General features: G+C 43.6%; 2 protein-coding genes across 3 annotated transcripts; one reads left to right on the top strand and one right to left on the bottom strand.

Moving 5' to 3' along the window:
* Positions 1 to 51: 51 nt before the first annotated feature.
* On the bottom strand, positions 52 to 10,480 carry pkd2 (polycystic kidney disease 2). 2 transcript variants are annotated; one of them, XM_083692651.1, is made up of 15 exons: positions 9,493 to 10,480; positions 9,221 to 9,334; positions 7,633 to 7,766; positions 6,616 to 6,866; positions 6,162 to 6,386; positions 5,589 to 5,817; positions 5,281 to 5,451; positions 4,887 to 5,068; positions 4,480 to 4,600; positions 4,123 to 4,221; positions 3,790 to 3,911; positions 3,177 to 3,294; positions 2,709 to 2,869; positions 2,202 to 2,349; positions 52 to 1,901 (listed from the first exon to the last, which is right to left on the bottom strand). In XM_083692651.1, exons 1-15 carry the CDS (start codon positions 9,938 to 9,940, stop codon positions 1,671 to 1,673), a joined length of 2,754 nt encoding a protein of 917 aa, XP_083548777.1. In that variant the 5' UTR covers positions 9,941 to 10,480; the 3' UTR covers positions 52 to 1,670. The 2 variants fall into 2 exon arrangements, with proteins under 2 accessions (XP_083548777.1, XP_083548776.1); XM_083692650.1 differs by having other exon boundaries at positions 2,709 to 2,872.
* Positions 10,481 to 14,381: 3,901 nt separating this feature from the next.
* On the top strand, positions 14,382 to 24,352 carry g3bp2a (G3BP stress granule assembly factor 2a). The gene is made up of 13 exons (XM_083692874.1): positions 14,382 to 14,539; positions 16,594 to 16,712; positions 16,825 to 16,906; positions 17,022 to 17,195; positions 17,509 to 17,599; positions 17,716 to 17,821; positions 17,962 to 18,142; positions 18,602 to 18,703; positions 19,020 to 19,122; positions 19,298 to 19,357; positions 19,677 to 19,805; positions 20,009 to 20,127; positions 20,612 to 24,352. Exons 2-13 carry the CDS (start codon positions 16,618 to 16,620, stop codon positions 20,897 to 20,899), a joined length of 1,530 nt encoding a protein of 509 aa, XP_083549000.1. The 5' UTR covers positions 14,382 to 14,539; positions 16,594 to 16,617; the 3' UTR covers positions 20,900 to 24,352.
* Positions 24,353 to 26,883: the final 2,531 nt, after the last annotated feature.

A 26,883-nucleotide genomic window follows, 5' to 3' on the forward strand; every position in this document is an offset into this window, starting at 1 on the left:
ACATGGGACTACAATGGAGATTTAGGAATGAACACACACCACTTTGTAACAATACACTTTATTTATGTTTCACACCTTTTGATATTTCCACAAAAGTACACAATACAGACTACAAAAGTAGTACATGCTGAGTACATACAGAGTAAAACAATGACACATGGGTTTCCCATGAAACTAAATGCACTCCAAATCGAAGTTTGTTTCAAGTTACAATATGTATCATATGTATTGAAGGATAGATTTGTAAGTTGTTACAAAGTAATATATGCTAGATGAGTAAATATGACAGAAAATGTGCCACACTTGGTAACTATGTTAAAGTGACAAAAAAGACAGCAGCAAAATAATGAACAATCAAAGATACAATATTTTCTGTGATATCAAAATGTGTGCATATGATAATGAAAAGCACTTCAGCTACCTGCACAGGGAAAAGCACAATTATATGCTGTGTATTCTTAGAATATAAACTAATTAAAATAGCATCAAGGCTAGTTCATTGTATCCCTTATATATAATGTAACACAATATGCTACAATTACAATATGTACCCTTCATTATGTACCCTTATGATCCTTCATGTTTGGCCCTTCTTTTCACACACTGCAATCTTGTCGTACTTGTGCTTGCATTGTAAGCTTTATAAATGCATTATTAAGCTTGCATAAAAACATGTACCATGTTATAGGTTGCATACATAGATTATTTTCATGACAATACTAGTCAATGGGGTGAACCTCACTCTCACACTTTCAGTGCATTTAGACAACTAAGGTGTTGTCCACTTGACGTTGCCATTGCTACTACGTGTACAGGTTTAACACAAAGACAGATGGTGGGTGTATGAATACATATTATGTTCAAAACAATCAGAAAAGATAGAAAATTCCTTCTCAAGGGTGTATCTTCAGCTGTATGACTTCAAGTTGTGCTACAACCAACCATGAAATAAGTTGTTTAATGAAGCCTCAAACCTAACAAACATATCGTTTTAAAGGGATTGTTCAGCCTTTTTTCATGTTTACATGAAATATCATCTTACCCTGATTTGTCCTCATCGGCCAGTAGTGAAAGCTGTACAGGCTAACAGTTAGCAGCACTTAGTTTAGTATTGTTGAAATGACATGCCAAAATCTCTGAGAAACTTTAAACAAAGTTTAGTAGCAGCTATATACAAGACGAACCTGTGCACGCTTTTATTGTAATCGCAAACAACATAGTTTTGCAATTATATGCAATGTTCCGTTGTCACATATGAGAAGCTGTGTGAGAGTCTACAAAGAGGAAGTATAGTTCCAGTTCTGAGCAAATCGATTATAGATACTGTACTTGTTTGATTTTCAATATAATGCACATAAAAAAATCCTTTCAAGCATAACTCGCAACTAAACTTTGTTTGAAGTTTCTCTGAGGAGATTTTGGCATGTCATTTCAAGGTGTGGTCAAGTGGCATTGGATTCCTGTCTATTTGAGAGTGTACTGCTAACGGTTGTGTTGTGGTAGGAAAGTGGAGAACAGAGACGACTCGGGGTCAGTTGATATTTCATCTAAACATGAAAATAGGCTGAACCATCCCTTTAAGTTACTCTTAGCGAATTTGACTAATCTCGAATAGAACCTGCGAACATGCTAGAACGTTCCTCGTTACTGTGCTGGTAGTGGGTGGGGTTTCACGCGTGGCCGCTCCCGTTGCCGACGGCGTCCGGGCTGTCGGTGGACAGGGAGGAGGAGGGGCGGGCGCTGCGTGGGAGGGGCTGAGCGCCTTGGCCAATGGGAGTGGCGGGCTGGTGGTGGCTAACCTGAGAGACGGTGTCGTCTGACTCCCAGCGCTCTAGCTCCTCCCTCACCAGCCTCTCCATCTGCTCCCTGTGGACGTCCGTGTCCCGGCCCAGCCTCTCATCCTGGGAGAGAGAGATGGAGGGAGGAGGGAGAGAGATGGAGGGAGGGGCGAGAGAGATGGAGGGAGGGGCGAGAGAGATGGAGGGAGGGGGAGAGAGATGGAGGGAGGGGGGAGAGAGATGGAGGGAGGGAGGGGGGAGAGAGATGGAGGGAGGGGGAGAGAGATGGAGATAGGGAGAAAGAGAGTGGACGGTTTAAATGTTGTGTATATCATTTGTGTGTTTGTCTATTGTGCGTGTGTGTGTGTGTGTGTGTGTGCGCGTGTGTATGTGCGCGTGCGCAATGTACACAGTAGGTCTCACCTCCAGTACCCCGTCCAACAGTTTACCTAGCACGTCTCTCCTCTTGAGCTTAGCCCTCTCCATCGCCTCCAGCTTCACGATCACTGCGTCAATCTTAGACACAATACTGCCTATGGAGTGTTCCATCCTGTCCACGCGCCGCACCAGCCTGGAAAAAAAACAATGATGTTAATACATGCTTATTAACAGTTATAACACCGCTCAACTGCCAGGTACAGCACATCCCCTATCAGAAACGCACAGAAAGGAAAAAGAAAAGGAAAAAGAAAAGGAAAAAATAAGTTATGCCCATGTGGAGAACAAGGTCCCTTTGTGCATTCTCGCCAGGAGAGAAGTCCTTGACACAGACAAACATTCCTGGTAAATAAATTACTATAATAACTAAATATTCAGATTATAATAATGATACAGTCTATTTAATCATTGACTGAATTTGAAACCGTAGTTGTGTGTTATGACTTGTTAACTGGATTGTGTTACAGTGCATTTAGAAAGAGGAATTCGTACACTTGGAACTCCTCATAGGACACGCCTCCTGAGCTGCTGCCACGGCGACGGGAGCTATGGCCGCTGTCCTCGTCGTCGTCCTCCTCCGAGTCGTCCTGGCTACGGGGGAAGCTCCGCCCACTGGTGGGTCTGGGCAACGTGCTGCGCTCCAGATCCAAGTCCTCCTGGCATGTGTGCAGAGACACACTGAACATCTGCAGGTAGGTGTGTGTGTGTGTGTGTGTGTGTGTGTGTGTGTGTGTGTGTATGTGTGCGCTTGCGTTCCTCAAGCGTATTCATTTGTCAACATGCGTTGGCCCTATGTGCATTTGTGTACACTCATACCAGCTACTGTATAAGCAAATGATCAAGTCTTCCAAAGTCTAAACGTCATTTGTTGCTTTGCATGCATTCCACTCCTTCTCTGAGATATGATATGTTGCTTAAAGTGTGAAAAAGAGAGGATAGAAGATCATCGTCATCACTCACTCTCTCTTTCTCCAGGTCGTCTCTCATCTGTTGGTGCTCATGCTCTGTCAGCTCCTGGTCCCCGTCGTGGTCGTACTTGGAAAAGATGGCCTCGATCTCCGCGTCCGTGTGGCCCTTCCTGAGCACACACACATCGACACGCACACACAAACATCGACACACACACACACAAATATCATCACACACACACACACAAATATCATCACACACACACAAACATCAACACACACACACACACACACACACACACACAAACATTAACACACACACACACACACACACACACACTTTCAGTGTCACTGATTTACATCAGGGAGTGTATGTTTATCTTGCCTGCCTATATTCCACAGACACTATTGCCTGATTCACACTATGGGACCAAGCCAAGCCAAGCTGAACCGCACTGTGCTGTCTTGAGTACTTTCTTTTCACGTTGTCTATTCCAGCATGGTTCCAGCAATTATGGTGAATGAGTAACAAGGAAAACCCAGTACAGTTCAGCTTGGCTTGGCCCTGTCGTGTGAATCAGGCATGAGTGTATGAATGTATGCATGTCTGTACAGTATATGTGAATGAATTTGTTTAGGTTTTTTATCAGGCAGCAGTTGGTCACCCTTTGAGGTCCTGGCGGAGCTCATCAAAGTTGAGTTTCCCACCAGCCTGCCGCAGACTGTCTGAGATGTCGTCCACCGTGGTCTTTTTCAGCCTCAGCTTCATCAAGGCTTTGTTACAGCCCTGTGGGGAGAGGAGGAGAAGGAGGAGGTGGAGGAGGAAGAAGAAGAGAGACACTCATTCAGACTAGTTCTCCTTTTGTGCATTTTTATTGTTTGGTTTTTTTGTTCAGAATTGTATTTCTCACATGAAGAACATGTAGACGCAAGATCTTTAAACAATCATATGATGTGTGATGTATGTATATGTGGTGTAATGCCCTTGGGTCCAATACCTTTCTAATGAGGTCAGTCATCTCCATCTCACACCTCTGCTGGGACATGTCTGCCTTCACCTCAGAGTATGTGTCATTGATGATGGCCAGGAACATATTCTACAGCAGGAGTAGAAATGACAGATAATGACAGTAACACCTGGTTACTCTTTCTGGAAGGATCAAATCATACCAGTATATATTAAATTAAGTTATAGCATAGAATGTGTATATATACTGTAAATATATTAACATGTCAATATATCTGCAGTATATCAACATACCAAAATATCTGGAAAGGTGAAATCTTTACAAATGACTTCGCAGAATCTGTGTTATCAACTGTGAGACACCTTTCACACATGCCAGAGGACTCACCATGAGGATGAAGAAGATGAAGAAGACGAAGGTGGTAAAGTAGATGGGCCCCAGGACGGGGTTGGATTCCTCAATCTCTGAGAACTCAAAGTCTCCCAGGATGATCCTGAACTGGGTGAAACTGCAGGGGGGAAAGCGGAAGACTGCATGAGTACACCTACTCCGCATCCTGATATACTCTCCCGATCTCTTGTGTGTACTTGTGCACTACTCTACATAGATTCAAAACCAAAGGAGGGGTGTAAGACAAAGAGCCTATACTAATACCAATCCTGTGCTTTTTAAACAAAAAAGAAAGTGCAAAAGTGCAACACGGACGAGCCATTATTACAATTCCAATGGGTCACAGGTGACACCAAATCCTTCGCAAAAAGAAACCGGGAAAAAGAGTCTGTTATTGTGCTTACATGCAGGCTTGGAAGGTGCTGAAGTCGTTGACCTGGGTTCCAAACACCAGGTAGGCCAGCTGGGCGTAGGCCAGGAAGATGATGAAGAACATGATGGCGAAGCCGACCAGGTCCTTGGCACAGCGGGACATGGTGGTGGACAGCTGGCTCATCGTCTTGTTGAAGTTGATAAACTTGAACAGCTTTGAGAGACATGATGGAGAAAGTTGTCAACTGTAAAATGATTGTTCACAACCGTTATGTTATAGGAGATAAACTAGCGTTGTCAGCACACAGTGCCTTTCGCTGTGTCAGGATTGTACATTTTTAAAGAAAGAGGAGAAGGTTATCAGAGACTATCTGTTTAAATTAAGTTAGTTAACGTATACCACAAAACCAGAAATGAGGGTTTTACCTTGATCCAGGAGAAGAAGACGATGATGGCGGCCATGTTGTTGAACTGAACTTGGAGGTAGGCCAGAGGCTCGAAGCTCGGGTGTGAACTATGGTTCTCCAGCAGGTCTTTGAGACGACTGCTCACCATCGACGTTCTGGTGATGTTCATGATAATGGCTACAACACTGAACTGGAGGATGAAGAGGAAGAAAAGCTGTCAAAAACTCAAAAAGACAATACTGGGACAATATAATGCATTAGTAGAGGGGTTTCAGGAAGCAGCCATAACTTCCTACTTCCTTACGTTACGGCAGCCATCTTACGCACCGCAACAATGAGGACATCCAGGCAGTTCCACACGCTCTTGAAGTAGCGTAGTCGGTGGATGCGTATCTCCAGGACCTCCTCCACCACGTAGTACAGGATGAAGAGGCAGAAGGCCACCTCACACACCCCAACAAAGTAGTCCCAGCTGGACACGTAGCGGATCAGACGGACCGTCTGAAACTGCCAGGAGGTTACCACTCCACCTGTGGCAGGGAACTCCACCACCAACCTAAAATACACACATACATACAAAACACATTGTATTTCATACAAGCTTTTAGATCTCCCATTTGTTTTGCGTGGCTACCTCATTAATACAAATAATAATAATACACCTCCTTAATTTATTTACCCGTGCTTGGCCAAAAAAGAGTGTGAAAAATAATGAAGAAAAGCCCCCCCCATGGAATTTGCTTCTCCTAAGTGCTTTTTTCAACCACAAAACCTCATTTACTATCCAGGAGCAGAACCACAAAACCACTGCTATCCAGGAGCCTGAATGAACCACCCCTGTATAACATTATAATGACTATGTAATAACTGTAACTATACATGTTAGAACTTGTAGGCTACCTGGCGATGCAGAAGAGGTTGATGTTGCCGTTGTAGACAGAGAAGTCAAGGAAGACTGCCCTGGTGCCTCTGTCCAGCCACAGGTGGTCTTTGAGGGAGTGCAGCTGGACAGCTGAGTCCTCCCTGGAGCGAGACAGGTCCTGGTAATAGCCCCCCCCTTGGTAAGACGCCACCTGGCCCCAATAGCTGCTCCCGTTCAGGCTGCCCTCCTCAGTGTACATCCACCTGGTAGACACACACAGTCATATCATCCATAGAGATACATTATTGGCACATACTTATACTACTGATACTGATACTGGTTTGCAGTAGTATATAACATTTTTAACTAATGTCGAGCTTTTATTGTGTGGAAAACACGTAAAATACACACTCAAGTGCAGTTGGTTACCAAAACGTATATCATATTGACCAGTAGCCTTGTATAACAAGCAGTTGTGCGTTGTGTACGTACGCAGTTCCATTCTTCGGCCCGAAGGGGGCGGTGTCCTCGTTGCTGGGGGTGTACATGTTGTAGCAGTCCTGCACCTCATCCCTCAGGTCCTCATGGACAGAGCAGGACTCGTTGTGAACTTTGACCTGCCGGAGGCGGGGCACGCCCAGGAGGAGGTTCTCGTAGTAGATGAGGCTCTGGTTCTCCGGGAGGGTCTTGTTATTGTACCACACCTCCCAGTACATCCCGTTGAGAAACGGGCCCTCGCTGAACTGGAGAGACACAACACGTAGATTAAGTCTTGTGGATAAAAACAGTGTTTCCATCAACTCTGCGTCAAGGTGCAGTGAATGTAAAGTCAGAACTTGGTCAAATTAAATGAGTTACATGAGTTAAATACACTCACTGAACACTTTATTAGGAACACTATACTAATATTCGGTAGGGCCTCCCATTGCTCTGAAAAAGCCTCAATTCTTCGTGGCATTGATTCCACAAAAAGTTGGATACATTCTTTTGAGATTCTGGTCCATGATGACATGATTGCATCACTCAATTCCTGCAGATTTTTCAGGTCCACTTTCAAGCTGTGAATCTCTCGCTCTACCACATCCCAAATGTGTTCTATTGGATTCAGATCCGGTGACTGGAAAGGCCACTGAAGAACACTGAACTCATTGTCATGTTCATGAAACCAGTTTGAGACGACTTTTGCTTTGTGACATGGTGCATTATCATGCTGGAAGTAGCTATTACAAGATGGGTAAATTGTGGCCATGAAGGGATGCACATGGCCAGCAACAATACTCAAATAGGCTGTGGCATTCAAGCAATGATTGTTTGGTATTAACGGGCCCAAAGTGTGCCAAGAAAACATTCCCCACACCATTACACCACCTCCACCATCAGAAGGTGTACAGGTGTTCCTAATAAAGCCCAGTGAGTGTATGTGTTGGGAAGAAGTGGTGAATTATAGGCTGCTATCTTTTTTTTTATATATATCTCTTTCCATGCTCTCCATGCGTGAGTGGTGTTTACCTTCCAGAAGTCCTCAATGGTTGACAGGCTTCTGAAGGTGGCAGGATCTCCGGGTGCTAGCGGTGCGTCCAAGAAGAGCTGAGACATGACTTTGGTGTAGTAATACATGTTGGAACTCACCATCCCATAGGTCACTGTGGAACACAACACACGTTGTGTTAGGGAACATTTGCTGTTAGCTGCCAGAGTGTGCTGTATACTACTGATATGTTACTGTTACGCTATAATTGATGTACACTGTTTGAACTATAGATGTATACATTGGCTATTTTCAGAATTACATAATTCTATACTATAGCCTATAGTAGGCATAGTGAGTATGCATGGCTGCCGAGTATGTATCATGACAGGTGTTATGCAAATGTATGTGCGCTATGGTGCTGTCTGTTTCTCTGTGAGAGCCAGGGGCTTACTGCAGGGAGGGGGAGGCTGGTGGAGGTAGGAATCGGAGGATAGGCTCATTGTAATGCATGGAATGAGGAATAGTATCAAACACCTGTGATACCATTCTTAATTCCATTCCATGCATTACAATGAGCCCGTCCTCCGATTTCTACCTCTACCAGCTTCCCCTAAGTCTTCCTGTCAGAACCAGCTACCAAATCCTGGCCTACTGCACAGGGGCCCAGACCTGTTAAGATACTCATGAAAACACATCTGAAACCTTATAGTTATGAAAATGAACTGTATGTTGTGCTATGCATTAAGTCAGCATTTGGCCAATATAAAGGAAACAGACTCCTCAAAGTACTTTGAAATTGAATGGAAATAGCCATAATAACTTCAACAGAAATAGACTGAAACGTTTAAAATATCTTTTGTATTTGACTGTATGTACTATACTAAAGTATTTCATGAAGTCTTAACTCCTCTATTTCTCCAGACCTTTTCTTTTCACATTTCCCCCGACCTTGCTGAGAAACTCCCTGATCTACCCTGCCAGGAAGTGATTTCCTGATCCACCCAAAACCTCATTTTGGCACCAAGCGCTATTTTTCAGTGCAGCAGAGTGGTTGAGCCGGATTAATAGCATTCTGACTCTCTGTGCTGCATTATGGGAAACTCATCATCTCATCATCTCCTCCATCCCACAATCCACTGGCTAGTAAGAGGGCTATGCTCTTATGCTGCCAGAATCATTTAGCAGACCTAAGGAGGATGGAAAATTACCTTTCCTGGAGAGGCTGGTTAAAATTGTTTATCGTTTCTAACCGTATTAGTGTCACTTGCTCCGAGCTGTAATGCTCTTTGAACAATTAACATCTCTACAGCACACTTGTGTTCAATAAAACTAGAAATGAGGGATATGTTTTTATGTTGTTTGTTGGTTTGCAATTCTACCATTGTACACAACAATCTCAATCTCTATTATGAGGTGACTGTATGTATCTGCCAGTGTAATTACCATGCAGATACATTGTTTTCACACAATTTACTGTATCGTCACCTATGGGAGGGTAGGCGATTAGACATTAGTTATGCAATAAGACATTTGTCGTGGCCAAAGTATACCCTTTCCATTCAGATGTTCACTTGGGGTAAGGCTAATGTTGCCCTACAGGTGTATTTCAGGTGTGACGTTACTTACAGATACACAAGGTGATGAGGAATATAACGTAGGTGACCATCTCCCTCAGCACGTTCCTCAGGTACCTCTCTCTGCTGCTGTCACTGTCCTCCATCAGCTGGGTGCCCCACAGTACTGCAAACAGAGAGATGTCAGTACGTTTGCCAATGAGATGAACTGTGTTATTGAAAACAATGAGTGGGAAACAGTCAGATAAAGACGTGGTCACAGTGCCCTTGGCCATGCAGTTACAGGTCAGGTGCACTAGGGGAGGCTGCATGAATGACACTCACTTCTGATTTTCTCAAGTATCCTTTTCATACAGCTGCGGTGGGCATGTCTGTCTGGCTGCGGGGCATCAACTGTTGGGGTTGGGTACAGTCCACGGTGCATCCGGGTGCTGCTACCGGCGCCGGTGTAACTCCCCAACCCGCTGCTGCAGCTGCTGCTGGAGGCCGTGGACACCGACCTCCTCCCCGGACTCGCCGGAGGCCAGTCCGCCTCCATCATCTCATCCTCAGGCTCGAACCCCGGGTTATCCCGACTCCACGCTTGCCTAGAGGGGGGCGATGGTGTGCCTATGGCTCCCCCGAGCCCCAAGTCCTGATGCTGAATGTTCTCCATCTCAATTCCTTCGCTCGGTTCCAGTCTGTGCGGCAAGGACGCACTCGCTGCGCCCCCGGACAACCTGCTGCCAGCCTGGTTTTGCGGTTGTTGTGATCGGACTCGCGTAGCGCTCATTGTTGGTCCAACGCAATATAAAACTATTAAACGTCCAGGATACCTACATTTATGAAACTATTACAACTAAGGATGTCTCTAGCTACTGATATGCGATGTTTACCTTATGTCACGCTTTACGCACATATCAAACAGAAAATATTTAAGCACCCCATAAAAATATGTGAAAGTTGACAAAGTTCAAAATCAGCAAAATTACCCAAAATGTAAAAAGCCACAACACATCTAATATGGATTATTCAGATGTTATTACGTTTCCTTTCTAAACGAATAGACGTAACGACTTTACTTCAGTTGCTTACTGAGAAAGAATGGCAATTAAAGCCGTTTCCGTCTTCAAGAACGATGGAGCGTCTGCGTTGATGTAGTTTAAACTAGTTAAAAAGTTCAAATAAAAAGTTACTGTTACTGTTACTAACTTAAGAATAGTTTACATTTATAATACTAACGACTGCAAACGAAAATGCTTCGTTTATGTGAGAGAAGCATAACATTTTCCTTGTCCCGGGCCAGCCATCTTGTTCTAAATTGTTCCCCCAAAATCCCACATTCCCATTTGCTGGAGAATCAGGTTACATTAAAAATCACAGCGTCACAACCACTGTGGCATGCACCTCTGGAAAATACAACACAGTCAAATATGGAAGGGAAGCTTATATTTATCTTACTTTTTTCTCACATTTGTATGGTTTATAAATGATTGTTTGAAATTTACACAGTAATAGACTATACTTAATGATGGTGAAATGAAACCACTTTGAATGATTTGAATAGTTTGAATAGTTCCAAATCTATTTCCTGTAGAAGTAGCATTTAACATATTGTTTTACATTCTTCAGTTACACAAGACAACAACAAATGACATAGCCTATTCTGCAAGCCTTGTTAATATTTCTCTGATTATTTTTTGGCTGATTTGATCTGCTGCCAGCAGTGGTTGCAGTGAAACTATTTTAGGATCAAAGAATGCGTCATTTTTTTCCCAGGAAGATTGAAAACATATTAATTACATAACCGCTTAACTTTATGTTTGGACCTGGGGCTGCTAGGCAACAAGTCCATTCTGTAAAGCCCTCGGTCAGGATTGGATATGGTCTTGACAAAAAAAGTGATTGACATTTCCTTAGGCCAATCGGATTTATTTCCTTACTGTTTTCTTTTCATGCATTATTTGTCATGCATTATTTGTCCATGATAAAACAGGAATAATATCTTCGTTAGCCACTTGGTAAAGCAGCCTTTGTTTCTAATTCAATGTGAAGTTGTTGATGGTTACTTTGTTTCTTTATAAATGCCTTATTTGGATACATTGTCTCAACTTTTTACTGTATTTTGTATATTCAATATCCACGCGATGGCGCTTGTTGTCCAGTGTTGATGTATTTGTTCAGTAAATACATCACACCAGCAAAAAAGACTCCAGCCTTGCATGAAGCCACATTAGTGCATTTTCAAGTTTACATATTTGTAGAAATAGTATCTATTCTTTATATGCAATGTTCAGTGTGTATTCAAAAACATTGCTCTAAATTGAATTGAATCTCTTGCTACTTTTTCGTGTTCCCATCTTGCCATCCACTCACCCATCATTCATGAGGGAGAAGACAGTTTCAAGGTGACCAAGGTCATTTGCAGAAGAATAGTCTTTGTGAGTTTGCAGACGTATTTTACCTGCTTAGGAACTGAAACAACAGTTTAATTAAAAAAGTTTCTCTGACCGGATGACTCATACCTGATGTTGATCATGGTAGATGAGGTGTGTTTGTCTGTCTGCCTAACAGGCAAGTCTAAACAGCTCATAGCTGTGGAGAACAGCTGTGCTAGTGTGCCAGGCTGAAACAGTTATGGTACGTTTTGGGATGGCGACTAACTAGTATGTTACGGGTTGTTTGGTAGTTCAGTCATATTCAGTGGCAATAATGGGTGAAATTGTAACGTCAATGGTGATGATGATGGTTACAACTGTAATGCTTTAGTCACACATGAGGAGACAGTCAGTCTTCAAGGAAAATATCTCACTTCTGCTTCAAAATATGATTTACTGGCCCACATCAATGACATTCAAAAACAAGGGCTCACAGGCAATTTCGCAACAGTGCGAAACCGCGAAACACTGGCATGAAAGGGTTGTTTGATTTGCATGTATCCACCTTCATATTAGATCTTCATGAGGAAGGGAAGTCAGTTCATTTGCAGCCATGGAGATCAACATTGCTCTTTGTGTTTTATCTTCAGTGGCCATTTTCACTTTGATGTCTGATTGCACAGAAGGTAGGCTGCAGTGTTGACTAAACCAATTTAAATTCACTGATGTATACATATTTTTATTCTAATCTAATCTTCTAATTGTATTATATCTAGTCTCTGTAAAATCTGTCTTCATAAAGTACAGCTTTGTGTTTTCATGGGGAGGCCTATTCATCATGTGTAACCACTGATGTCTTTATTCACATTTTCATATCTTTCACATCTTTTATTAATGCTATTGTAGCATACAGACAAGAGCATAGTTAGTCGCTCGGCAACATTGAATTGAGTAGTGTTCAAGAGCACTTTTTATATGATGATCATTATTTGGTGAAAGCCATTTCAGCTGATTCCAAACAACCATGTCTCTCATTTGATGAAACAAATTGTCATGTGTCAAATGTTGTGTGATCCTCTACAGGTAAAAGCATCACAAACTGCCGGAAACATTTCCATGGTGAGTATCATTACTGTCATCAGACATGGTTATAAACATGGTAATAAACGTTGTTGATATTGTGCTTGAAGTGGGCCGTTCTGAACGTTGACGGTTCTGTTTGGGTTTGTAGAGCTTCAGAAGCCCTCAGAGGACTTTTTGTTCCTGGAGGGGTATGAGGTCGTCCCAGAGAACGAGGAGAGGGTCGATGGCTGTAAGGTGTATGACACCTTACCACATGGACCACGGCCACGCCCTCCTGTCCCTGGTTCTGTTACCAAGCCTCCTGTGTCAATATCAAGTGATGTCAATACCAACAACAAGCATACAGGGAAAACCGAGCAGGGACTGGGTGCAGCCCTCCCTCTCGGGACAGCGTATTATGTCTACCCGATGGTGGTCGATGTGGTTGGGAAGAGAATCTATTCCGCAATCAAACTCCCAGATTTGAGCAGAGCCAATCAGGGTACACAGATACAAATCCCCGCCCTTCCTGGGGGCCACACTCAGGCAGGTAAAGAGACACAGCAAGGAACCATTCAGGACCTCCGTTTTATCCAGTCCCTGTTCAGCAAGGGAAAGGGGAGCTATGCTCCACCTGTGGTGATCGTGGGCAATCCTCTGGATCCAAGATGGCTACTTGCTGTTAAATCCATCAACTCTTCCAACGGTGCCATCGTGAGGCATGGCTATTCTCAGCCAGTAAAAAAGGCCAGACTAGGAACAGTAATCCAGCTACCAAACTCAGCCGCCTTCCAGCATCTTCTGAGACAATCTCAGGGAGGATCAGCCTCACGAGACACCACAAGATGGCCTGCAAACATCAAGCCTGCAAACATCAATCCTGCAAACATCAAGCCTGCAAACATCAAGCCTGCAAATGTCAGGCCTGCAAACGTCAAGCAGTGAGCCAGCCAAGCTGGAAGATTGTGGGCCATCATTGGTTTCTGCATCTCAGTCTGTCCCTCTGAGAAAGCTGCCTGTCCCCTGGCACTAACGCTGCTAAATGTGGTCAATCTCACCACTGTCTGCTGATAGTGACTGTCTCTGACTGCTGTTCACTGTTCCCCAACTTTCACCAGGGCCCACAAGCAGAAGGAAATATTTAATGCCCCAGATATACTCAGATATCCCATTTATTTTACATTTACGTTTATGGCATTTAGCAGACGCCTTTATCCAAAGCAACTTACAACAAATACATATCCCAGACTGGCTCCAGTGTTCTTTTATCTAATTGATGCGTCTCCTCCTAAAAGGCATTGATGATTCTGTGGCTCTGGTTTCCTGTAGTATTTACACAGTGCTTAAAGGTTCATGGCTCCAATTATATGGTGTATTGAATGTGACTGTTGATGATTATGACTGCCTCAATCTATTGATTGATTGACTGATTGATTGATTGATTGCTCAATTGATTGCCCTGTAAATAGATAGAACATCAGTGTGCTTGTGGACCTGGTATCAACGGGCAGAATGTGGTAGAAATGCTTTATGCCTCATACAATAAATTGTTTTGGACTTTTTATGTTTACGTTGTCTTTATGTCATCTTAGTCAATAGAAAATCGTTTGTGACGTCATAATGTCTGGATTTCGGCAGGAAGACAGGCGGGAAAATACACCGTTCTGCGTCATAATCGATGTTGGCCAGTGTAAAACTGTCATTGGCCATTTCACTGTGACGGGGCTTCCCTCCCCCAGATTGCAGGGGTTAGACAATAAAATTGAGTCTATCGCTTTAAATTGCGATCTCTGATAAAGCAGAGATCATAAAGTCTCAGTGGAGGGTGGGAAATATCACAAATTACACCTGAAACATTCTTCATATTTCAGAGTATAGTCGACGACCAGATACGTTGATATTCATAATTATTTATTTAATCACTGTGTTCAATTAGATAGGTCTTTCAAAAGGTAAGTTACCTTTTTAGCTAAACTGTCTAGCATGTAGGACAGACTAGTTGGCTATGCTAACGTTAGCTAGCTAGTCAATGCTTTGTCTTGTCGACGAAAGGTAACATTTCATATTCCTGCCTGATTCTTAGAATACATCAACATGTTAGCCAGTGACGTTCTCTGTTCTATCCTCTGTGTTGCTTGTCGATCATTTTGATCAAAAACGGAGTAAGTTTCAACGACAATGAATAAACTGGCTTGCTGTTCTGTCATGGCATGGTAGGGGTCTGACTAATACCTAGAACTAAAACGTTTAATAGTTGACAGTATAACGTTGTATACTGTGTGTTATTGTAATCTTCATAAATTAATTGTCGATCAAAAGTCCCTGAGCGAAGGAATAATTATGTTAGCGCGAAACTTATATTCGCATTTCTCAATTAACGTTCTACAGAACTGTAACGTTCCAATCCAGTATGGCTATTAACCTTACCCCATGGTAGCTTTCTGAACCTCTGGTGCTAGCTCATGTGACTCATGTTGAAATGTTCTATCACGTTGAGTGTTTCTAAATATGGTTATCAGTTGCTCAAATGCGAAGACAGTAATTTGGGATCATGTTTCTAAGGAGATATAGATGTCTACCTAGCTGTACATTGTTATGTTCTCTCTAGCACCGGGCTGGTCAAATCTCGATCTGGATCATATTCTAGTGCTAGCTGGGACAAGAAAGAATTGGATGCCAGTTAGCTAGAACAGCCGGGCACTTGCACGAGTTTGTTAGCCGGTCTAGTTACCAACTAACAACATACAAACGATCCAAATGAAGTGAGTCGTAATATTTTTTGCATCATTATAATCTCAATGTTCATAATTGTATAACGAGACGGACGAACGTTTGAAAATGAGTAAGAAACGTAATGCCAGACAATAAGCTAGCTGGCTAGCTAAGCATTGGACCCAGGAAAAAAGAACGACGCCACAAGTCTAGCTTAGCGCCATGAGCTGCCTGCCTACCGGTTTCACTATCATTTCAGCTAGCTAGCAACCGGCGACGGTTTGCATGCAAGCTGATTTTTACTGTATAAAAGCACAAGCTTGTCAACAAGCATGCAAGCTTAAATGGCGCTGCACTGTACTGGCAAACGTTTGTTGGGGATGTTTTTTACATTGATTGTCAGGCGCAGCACTTGGTATGCTAAAGTTAGCATAGCTTTCCAACCCAGTTGTAGTGTTGCTGGCTAATCCTCGTTTACTCTGCAACAAAGCTAAAACCCTGCCAGTTATAGTACTAGCCAGCAAGCTAAATGCACTTTCAATGATGACCCCCCCCCCCCACCCAATGCTTTGGACTGAGTCCTCTTTTAATAGCATTTTTACGCGTGAGGTCTAGATGTTCGTTGCTTAAGCCAGCCAAGGGACAATGACATCTGGCTGGTTGATGTCATTGATAAACAACCAGCGTCCATCTACGACAGCTGGAGGCTGTACCAGGTCGTGGGAGGCCTTCCGCAGTTTCCATCACAATAGACCTACTCTTCGAACTAATTGAACGAAGGACATTTATTCACTTTCAATAGATTTTAATTGTTTTCCAAATCTAGTATCACAACTCCGCTTTAATAATTTGTTGTGACATGCGACTGTAGGTCCTGTTTTTTTTTGTCCCCATGGGTAAACGTGATGGCGCAGTTGCACGCTGGTGTGCTAACAAAGTAGCCATTTAGCTACAATGAATGTCTAGGGGAGACATCTTTCCAAACAGACAGAAATTACGCAACGATTAAATGTGTACATTTTCATGTTGGATAGGATTTCGTTTAGTCGAGAGATTTTGCTGCCAATTTAAAACGTGTAGCCATGCTATTTCAACTACTCATTGCCATAATCAGCTTATTCCATGTTATTATAACACATATTTCACATTGCTTTTAGTATGATTGGTTGGCATGCACAGGACCAGGAAGATGGTAGTAGACATGGCTATGACCTAAATATCTTCAGGTTGCTCTTTCCAATATAGTGTCTGGTGTCATTATGACTAACCCAGGGTTGTTCCTATTCTGTTTCAGCACTTCATATTGTTTACCAAAGAAATGGTGATGGAGAAGCCAAGTCCCCTGCTTGTAGGGCGGGAGTTCGTGAGGCAGTATTACACACTCTTAAACAAGGCACCAGATTTCCTGCACAGGTAAGGACAGACTGACCCTGTTATAAGCATGTTATGTATGTATATGTTATAAGCATGTATTTACTGTGTGACAGCGTCACTGTGATTGGCCCTCACTGCATTGTCTCGTCAGGTTCTACGGACGTAACTCATCCTATGTTCATGGCGGGCTTGATTCCAACGGGAAGTTGACAGAGGCGGTGTACGGCCAAGCGGTAGGTGTTGACAACCCCAACCAGATCCAGTCAGGATGCTTCAAGCCTTTAAATAGCCTAAAATGCCTTTCTGTTGATGAATATTTTATTGACAATTCTTTCTTCCTCCTTCCAGGAAATCCACAAGAAGGTGATGTCCCTGCAGTTCAGTGAATGCCACACGAAGATCAGGCACGTGGATGCCCACGCCACACTGACGGACGGGGTGGTGGTCCAGGTGCTGGGGGAGCTGTCTAACAACGGGCTGCCCATGAGGAAGTTCATGCAGACCTTTGTACTCGCTCCAGAGGTGCCTTACATATGTCAAATACATTGGAAGTGCTTTAGGCTTGATTTAACACTTGCACTTTTTTTTTTCTGCACTTTTGAGACTATTTCATTGGTTCTATTATACCAGTCAAACTAAATCAAGCACAGCTTAATTATTGTGGAGTATTTGACCGTGACTAGATCTGGGTTATTGGCGGTCATGTTTAATTGTTACTGGGAATTCAGTGCTCATATTGTCAACTGTTGGATTATGAAATGCCCCAGATATAAAGAAGGGGAATCATCTTTGTCAACAAGGATGCTGACAGGTAGTTGTTTGGTTGTTTTCTCAGGGTTCAGTGGCAAACAAGTTCTATGTGCACAATGACATCTTTCGCTACGAGGATGAGGTCTTTGGCGATTCAGAGGCTGAGCTGGACGAGGGTAAGACATTGCAGTACATGCTAAACAAAACGACTATCATATTCCTTAACATCGGCAAGAGTGTAAGGAATTGAGTTCTCGGTCTGGACGACTAACTTGTGAGGTTTCTCCCTCAGAATCTGAAGAGGAGGTGGAGGAGGAGCAGGAGGAGCGACAGCCATCCCCGGAGCCTCTACAAGAATGTCCCAACAGCACCACCTACTACGAGCCTCACCCTGTCACGTAAGTTGGAGATTCCTGGAGTCCCACTAGGCCAGCGATGTATGGATCATCATTTGAGTACACAGTTTGATCATTTAGAGTGACGCATTTGTTCGACCTCATGTTCATTTTTAAACGTGCTCTGAATGATGTCCCAGCAGCAATGGAGTTGAGGAAGCTATGGAGGAACCCGCCCCAGAACCAGAGCCTGAGCCTGAACCTGAGCCCAAGGTGGAGGAGCTGAAGCCTGAGGTGGAGGAGAACGTTATGGAAGAGCTGGAGGAGAAGGCCCCCTCCCCTGTCCCCGCAGAGTCCCCACCCAACACCCAGGAGCCCCCCAAGGTGAGACCACTGTCGTCGTCGTCCCCACCCGTCCTCCAAGAACTGTCAAACGATAACATCCAGACGATGTTCTTGTCTCCGTGTCAGGGTTGAGGCAGCCCACCTTCTGTGGAACTGCGCTTTCATAATTTATGCATCGAAGACCTATTTCAGGAGGGCTGTGGAGATGGAACCGGATATTATCATTGATGACTTTGGTCTTTGACTATGCTTAAATCTCAATTCTCCATCGTTTCCCCTCAAACGTACACTTGTGCACTCCCCCCACATGGGTTCGAAAGGATAGGCGTACATGGCATGTATATTGCAATCCCTATGCTTTTCGATCCATCCAGAGGAGTGCACACCCTTGAGGGAAAAAGTTGAAGAAATGGGATGCCACAATTTTTAGTTTTTGCGCCGAGTTGTACTGTACTGTGTTAATACTGATGGCACGGTGCGTTGCTGCATTCCTCGCAGACCTTCTCCTGGGCCTCAGTGACCAGTAAAAACCTGCCCCCTAGCGGCTCAGGCCCCTCCTCCGGGATCTCGCCCCATGTTGTTAAGGCGCCGAGCTCACAGGTAACTGCCCCCTGGGAATGCTGCCTGCCATATGAGTGTTATACCTGCGCCCTGAATCCCAAACCAACCCCCCTGCTTCAGCCCCTCCCCCCTCAGACTCGTAGATCTGCCAGGTTTGAATGGGTGTAAGTGATGCGGGCGTCGCTTCATCCTGCCTTCTGATGGGTCAGGAGGGACTTGCCGCCACGTTGCTTACACCTATCCAGTCCTTACAGGTCTACAAGTACGTAAGGTGCCGGGGGGTGGGTTGGGACTCTCAGAGCCAGTGTGTGGGATGAGAAGGGCTCATCTTCCTGTGCGTTTTGATCCATAACAGCCCAGAGTGGAGACCAAGCCTGAGAACCAGACAGCCCCCATCCGACCCCGTGACCAACGCACCCGCGACAGACCAGCTTTCGTACCCCGAGGACCCAGGCCAGGTAGGACCACCGGCCTGTTAGGAGCCTCCATTACTTCTATTCATTAGAATGTTCTAGAGCAAAATTCACCATATTCACGGGTCACCAGTCACTCACTATGGTTTCTATGTCTCTACTTTTCTTCTGGAATGTTTTTAAGCCAAGCTCACTCTGTGCATGTCTCTGTCACCGTTAGATGGTGTTGCATCTTCAGAATCACAAACCGGGAAACCCCACTTCAGTTTTGTCAACAAAGGTAATGTGATTTTGATCTGTGTAGTTGTTGCTTTAACCATAGTAGTGCCGTTTGTCATACTGCCAAGCTGCTCCAGCCTGGGTTGGACATCCACTCCTAGTTTCTGTAACACTGCTGCAAAAGACGATGTGAAAACAGAAGTCTGAGCCTGTACAGTTGAATAGGCAATTAGTTTTATACTGTTCTCTTTTTCCATCGTGTTTGCTTATCTTCAGTATGTATAGTGTGCTGAGACCTAAGTGAAATGCACTCGAGAATAAACTTGAGTTCATTTTGACTTGTGGGTGTTATTAAAGTAATTTGCAACTGTTAACCGCAGGTAGGGGTGATTCAGAGTCGAGTGAGATGGACAGCAGGCGGATCATCCGGTACCCAGACAGCCACCAGCTCTTTGTGGGCAACCTCCCTCACGACATCGACGAGAGCGAGCTCAAGGACTTCTTCATGAGTAAGTTTATCAGAGAGGTTACGCAAAGAAATCAAGCCCACAGAAGTTGTGTGAGGAGTTGAATACAAATATTAAACATTTTCAATTTCTCTGTGTATGAAATTACTTTGAAATGCTAAGAAGGAATTAAATAAATAATGTGAATGATGAAGAGGAAAAAGAAGAAAAAAAAGCCTGTCAAATAATTTTTTTTACTCTCTCAGCGTTTGGAACTGTTGTGGAGCTAAGGATCAACACCAAGGGCGTTGGAGGGAAGCTGCCCAACTTTGGATTTGTGGTCTTCGATGACTCTGACCCTGTGCAGACAATCCTTGGTGCAAAGGTAAGAGGGGCAAGTATTGACCATTTCATTATCCCCCCTCATTCACTTTGGTGACATTCTGGTGGCACACGGTTTAAAGTTTTGGCACTACCTTGGGTTTTTGCGCAGCACCCACACCTTCCGTCTTGTCCCTTGTTTGAAGAACAGTCAAGAACGAATGCGTGCTGCAGTCATGTTGTTCTGAAGTCGAGGGATGATCCATGCTGCCGACATCAATACACAACATCTCTGCAGCCTGTTGTTGTGATCCCTTTGGGTCTACAAGTGTTTTATGGTGTGCAATCCTGTGAATGAGGAGGAGGATGAAATGGGGTTTAGAGGTGGATCTTTGTCGGATGCATTTTTATCATCCTAACGTTCAGAAAGTTGTCTTTTCTACCGAGAAGTGATGGGTTGTGTAGGTGATGGAATGAATACTACATTTTTGCTCAGGATTCCTCTTGACCTCTAAGGCCCATACTTACTTCTCCCTTTCCTCCTGCAGCCCATCATGTTCCGTGGAGAGGTCCGTTTGAACGTGGAGGAGAAGAAGACGAGGGCGATCCGTGAAAGAGAGGTCCGTGGCGGGGGAGGAGGAGGGGACGACCGCAGGGACATGAGGCGCAACGACCGAGGCCCCGGCGGACCGCGGGGCATCGTGGGAGGCGGGATGATGCGTGACCGTGATGGGAGGGGACCCCCACCCAGGGGCGGCATGGCCCCCAAGCCCGGCCTGAGCTCTGGAAGAGGGGCCGCCCAAGGAGAGGGCCGCTTCACCACCCAGCGCCGCTGAGAAGAGCGCCCCCTGCAGTTCGGAAGTAGTACCACGTTCTTCATCTTCTACCGTTCTTGTTAACGAAAAAAATCTACATGTATAAACGTATATACTTTTGTTTTTGTTTTTTTTCTTTTTGGCTTTGGAATGTGACAGCCTGTCAACCATTTCTTTGGTGTGAAACAGACGAAACAAAATGAGCAAAACAAAAAAAATAATGCATTCGCTTACTTAGCTGTGAGCTGAGCATCCTTTTTCCAGTTTTCTCAAAAATTCACAAACATTAATTTGTAAATTTGAGGAAAAGCAAAGCAACCAGGAGTAAACTGCAACGTCAGGAGGGACTGATAGACTTTACCTACGATAATACAGCCCATCATTTGGAAAGAGATTATTATGCCTCGACTTACTGGGGCGCTACTTTACGAAAACCCTCTATTGCACATTTTATATGGTAGTTCTCTGCCCGTTACTGTTGGAAAAAGTGTGAGGTGCAAATTTCGTGCAATTGGAAGAAGAAGAAAAAAAAAAAGCTTGCCTTTATTTTTTTTATTTTTTTTCCTTTTTTTAAAGAACACTGCTTAAAACAAAAATTGCATAATGCACTCATCAATATGCACTAATGGGTACTTGTGTCATGTTACATTGACATCCTCGGAACGCAGCTGGACAGACGCCCTACTGTTGTCCTTCAGCTAAACAACGTGACGTAATGGGGCGGGCCTCACTTGTAAGGCCTGTCTACTGTGACCAATAGACTTTTTTCACATCTTCAACCCATAACTCTGCTACTTCAATTACTGCTGGAAAAACAAGAAAACAAACAAAATCTACAAATGATTTTTTTTTTTCCTCATGAATTTAAATACAAGCTCAAAATCCTGGACTTCACCAAATGGGGAAAAAACGGATAAAACATGAAACCAAGCTGAACAATATGATGAATTGTGGTGGTGATGATGTTGGTGGCGGCTCGCTCACTTTTCTTTGTTGATACAAAGTTGTTTTTTTATTTTAATGTTTTTTTTCTACCCTCCCGACCGTGAAACTGGGATGGGTAACAGATTCCTTACCCCTCCTTCCCCCCTCCCCGTCCCTGTCTTAAGTACAGAGTAACATAATAAATGTACAGCAAAAATCATAGTTTACTGTATGATTTGTTTTTTGTGGTTGTTAGTTTTTTGTTTTTTTGTTTTTCTTCAACTTGATAAAAGCATGATGGTGCCTTCGATTTCATCTTTCCAGTCTTACTAGTGAGTTGAGGTTCGTTTGGGTATGCTTTCTCCCTCTTGGTGAGCGGAGCGGGTCTTGTCGAACCTATGTTGCTGTATTTCTCCACCTTTCTCCTGAAGTATGCCCTGCAGCACTCCGTCACATGGATTTAGATGTGAAAGGGTTGGTGTCAGAGCCATGCTTAGACCAAGCATGTGCTTTTAAATCTACGTAGGGAGGTGCACGTGCGTACTTCAGGAGACGGGTGGAGAAATGGGGAAGCTTCACTAATCCACGGAGAGCAAGAGAATTAGCAGTTTTCTTCACAATATTAAAGGTTTCTGCCCTCCAATACTGTTCAACTACCTAAGATCATCTGGTGTGGGTTTTGTACATTTGTTCATAGTATCTGCTCTGGGGTTCATGAAAAGAGAAAACAGGTGCCTAAAGTTCTGTTTTAATGGTGAAGAGATGCATACGTAAAAAGAAACTAAATTGAAAATGGTACATTGAATATAGTCGTGGAAATGTCTGGTTTGTGATGACGAGACTTCTGGCTGCCTTAGGGAACATTGGTTCGTTTTGAAGAGTTTTTAATCTGCAGTGTTGACAGAAAAATATAGTAATGGACAGTGGAACTGCGCTCTGTAAGGAACAACTTTTTATTGCAGTCGTGATTCAGAATCAGACATGGGCTAGACTAGAGGCTAGACTTTTGAATCCTGATATCCTTATAATCAGCTCGACCAGGCTTTGTAATTCAAATGTTGGCACATGGAATAATCGCTGGACCCAGGAGCATCAGACAATTTGTTTCATCTGCAAACATTTTTTCTTGGCAGCAATTTTTTAACAATCTGCTTAGGTGTGGTAGTAGCCTTGAGTGCTGAACCCTACCTGGCTGACCGAATCAACTCACACTCACTTTTTTAAACATTTATGCTTTCATATTTTTATTCAATGTGCTGTGTACAATTTTTTTATTTTTTAAATAACGCTTATTTGCTTCAAGGCAAGTCCGATAGCAATTCTATACCAGTACATTCTGCCTGTGGGATGGAGGTTGTGTTCTGTGACTGTGGGGGAGGGATGTTTTTCTTATTGGTCTGTTTTCTTGCACTGAAACAGTAAATCATATCTGATGTAGCGCCTTTTTTTTCTTTTTCTTTTTTTTTTTAAGAAAATGTCCTTAAGGTAATCTTCCTTGTCAGGTGGTATTGCACTATTTTCTGGGACAATCTGTTAGGGTAAAACACACCCCCCATCCCATTTTTAGAGAAAGGGTAGTTGCCTCAAAGTACCCACCCCCACCATGTATCGATAAAGGATTCACCATCTCCAAATTCCCATCAGGCCAATGAATTAGGGATATGTCGGCCAATTAGCTCACCCATGCACCCATGAAATGAACACATGATATCAGTGGTTAAATTGACTTTTAGATGGCATAGCTCATGATAATTACTCCATTGGGTTATGCACTGTCTTGTTTCATGGCCCATCAAAGTCAAGATGCTCTGGTGTGTCACGTTTCATGAGATGCAGATCGAATTCATTGGTTGGAACGGAGCGATGTGCAACTGCTGGTCTGTGATTTGAGAGGTGGCCATTTTGTGTCCCTTCCGCTTTGAGCCCAATGTTTAGTACTGCACCACTTCTTAGGCCTCTGTTGGGTTTCATATCTATACAATTCACAGTTGCCTATACTCCCAAACATGTGTGTCAGATCATGGCTTAAAAGGGCACTTAACTGCGATCATACCGTTGCAATTGTCATTGAAGAAAAGAAGCGTCAAGTAAAGAAGAGCCATCATGCTTTCTGGCTAGTTTCTGAAGTCAGTGCTTTCAAATCAGTGGTGTTCAAATGTTTGTGAGCAGATAGAGGTTCAAATCTAGGCTATTTCGTTTTTCATTTTGTGTTGAATTTTCAATGAGAAACACCCAGAACTTCAAAGGACCCCCTAAAGCAAAGGCTGTACACCTTTTTTTTTCCACTGTTAAAAATGTGGTAGAGCGGATTTTAAATGTGTATCATTCCAGTCCTGTTTTCAATGGAAATAGGATTTACCATCTTGGCTTTAGTTGGTGTGGTAAGCAGTGGGTTGCCATTTTAATTTACTGTGTTTACCTTCTACTTTTTGCTAGTAGAAAAAAAATTGTTGCAGGTGGAGCTTTTTTTTTTTCTTTTTTTTTCCCGTTTTCCATTTTAAATGTGTTGGACTTAACATACAATAAACTACTGATATCTGCACCACTCAACACTGTTGTCCTGTTTTTAAGGCAGTTCATATGAATGTAACTTGACCAAGACCTAAAACATGGGAGATGAGGAAAGCTATCGTCAATTGTCATTAGCCTTTGTCTATGTTCAGAATCGGGTTCAACTTACTGAATAGTACGTGAGTTTGTTATGTACGTCGTCCCCGATTGCAATTGTTTAGTGAATGCAGACCTTATGACATCCTGGTCTCAAGCATACCAAGGGGCCACTCAGTGGTGCTAACTTAACTAAATAGTATAGAAGTATGCGATGTGACACAAAGGACCGGTACCAACGTCTCCTGTGGTATATGCCTGTCTCATTTTGATTGCAAATGCACAGAGGTTGACCACAGAAGTATTCGTTGATACAGGCAGGAAACCGCTCATCTGACTCGGTAGTTAATGACTGCATTAATCACCATTGATACTGCCTTGATTTGAGTATCACTCTTGTTGAAACTGGCTTTTGCAATGCAGGGTGTAATTTGTGTTTTGCAAGTATTGGGATTAAGGTGCATAATAGACAGGTTAATTGAGTGTTCAGCACCCAGCACATTAAAAACAAACTTGAAGTGCCACAGCTAAGCATTTTTTTTCCCCCTTTCAAATTACATGTTCCTAATTAGCACAAAACAACACCCAGACTGGCCTCTGGACAGGAATGTAGTTATAGCACCTTTCCATCTCATAACTTCATCTCACTCTCCATGGCTTCCTTCTTCTTCAGTCTGAGGACTCCTCAGACGACCTTCCCCTCAGCACCAGAGACCAGCCGTGGGCCCAGAGAGGATGGCCTGGGTTGAGCCCCCCGTAGAAAGGCACACCCTGGGGGAACCAGCCCAGGGGAAGGCCAGCTCCTCCCTGAGGGTGGAAGAACCATTTAGGGGCCGGAGGGAAGCCATGTCCTCCTGACTGAGAGTGATGCGGAAGCTGCCCTCCACCAGCAGCACCACCTTGCCCGTGCGCAGACGGTCCTCCATTGACGGGGTAGTAAGGGAACGTCAGTCTGTTATCGGGGAGCCCAGGTCTGACTGATGGGTGGAGAACATCAGGTGGAGGAGGGTCCCTGACAGTGTCCAGGTCTGGGCTGGGCGTGGGTGGAGTTGGGGTGGTTGTCTCAGTCGTAGAAGTCGGAGGGTCGGAGGTGACTGGTATGATCTCACAGGGGGAGTCCTGACGCTCGTCATCTGTCTCTGTGATGTCATTCACGTTCGGCCAATTAGTAGATTGCAGCTCTGAAAATGAACATTGGGGAGAGAACATTTTGTTTTACTGTCTTAATCAATGCCAACACTGACATCGTTTATCAAGAATTCACATACAGTCTCTTTGCTCTTTGCTCTCTTTGATGAATGTGTTTTATTTTATTTTTGTCTCACCATGTTTGTCCTTCCTTTGTATCTTCCCCTGTTTCTCCAGGTCCTCCCTAGTGGGAGCAGCACCTTGATGCAGTAAAACAAAAATTAAATGATTGTACTCAACACAATAATGTTGTTTTTCTGTACACATCTCTCATCTTTTGTATGGATGTTGCACTATGTATCTTATTATTATCCAGGTCAAAGAATTCTCATATGGGTTAGAAGCCCTATAATTGAATACAAATGTAACGTAAGGATTCTTACCTGCAGAGAATACCTGTTGAGAAAGGAGGAGAAAGAAGACAACAGCTCCAGTTCGCTTGAGTGCCATTGTCAGAAGAATGTGCTGAGATCCGTGAGATGGCCTTTTAAGACGAGGAGTGGGTCTGTCTCGCCGCACTCTCTGACTTCTCTGATATTTCTGCACATTCAACTGTTTATTCTGGTGTCTGAATGACTCACACAAAGTTGTATTGACATGTTACAATTGCTCTGTGTAATCGACATCAGACAGTCAGTCTCGTGAGAGGGGCTGGTGAGACTGTATGATTATGCTTATCAGTAGCAGTGCTGGTTTTGTGAAAGAAGCAGTTCATTAGTTAAGAGCTAGTGTAGCCTGAGGCAACTGATGTGTTTAGTTTTTGTATTTTATTTTCCTATGAATTATCATATTTCATAAGATTCACTTATGATTGACATGATGTGTGTGTGTGGGGTGGGGGGGTTGGTTGGTTGGTTAGTTATGTGCCCCCAAGGGTTATGTCCCCAGGGAAGCATTCAGACACTACATGCGCTGCATACTAAACAGCTCTCACTATTCAAGCTAGTTTCTATTGTAGAGAGACAAATGAATGGAAATTATATCACAGCAGGGACTTTTCATTCAAATGCACACACATATTGTGGTAAACTCATAGCAGGTGCATTATTGTAGTAATACCTCATCAGAAATGTTCTTGATTTAGATTTGAATGATTATTTGTTTCGAATATTTGCTGATCTATCTAAGTTGTCAATTGATATCAATGAATTTTGAAATAATTTGCATACAAATGCAAACACACACATACACATTGAGGTTAGTAAATCTCCTAGCCCTTTAAAAAAAGCACTTGTCCTCTGATCAGCCACGTATCGCCACGTCTGCGCGCACGCGCAGACCTTGAC

Source organism: Argentina silus (genome assembly GCF_951799395.1).
Source record: "Argentina silus genome assembly, chromosome: 21".
Taxonomy (NCBI): Eukaryota; Metazoa; Chordata; class Actinopteri; order Argentiniformes; family Argentinidae; genus Argentina; species Argentina silus.

Bases quoted from the DNA above. Each gene is read 5' to 3' on its own strand.
- pkd2 (XM_083692650.1), bottom strand. From the start codon at position 9,940: ATGAGCGCTACGCGAGTCCGATCACAACAACCGCAAAACCAGGCTGGC. The intron at 6,387-6,615 runs GTACGTACACAA...TGTGTCTACCAG, and splicing joins GGGCCGAAGAATGGAACTGC to GTGGATGTACACTGAGGAGG. The intron at 2,350-2,708 runs GTACGAATTCCT...TTTTTTTTCCAG, and splicing joins TCCTATGAGGAGTTCCAAGT to GCTGGTGCGGCGCGTGGACA.
- g3bp2a (XM_083692874.1), top strand. From the start codon at position 16,618: ATGGTGATGGAGAAGCCAAGTCCCCTGCTTGTAGGGCGGGAGTTCGTG. The intron at 18,143-18,601 runs GTGAGACCACTG...CATTCCTCGCAG, and splicing joins ACACCCAGGAGCCCCCCAAG to ACCTTCTCCTGGGCCTCAGT. The intron at 19,806-20,008 runs GTAAGTTTATCA...TTACTCTCTCAG, and splicing joins GCTCAAGGACTTCTTCATGA to CGTTTGGAACTGTTGTGGAG.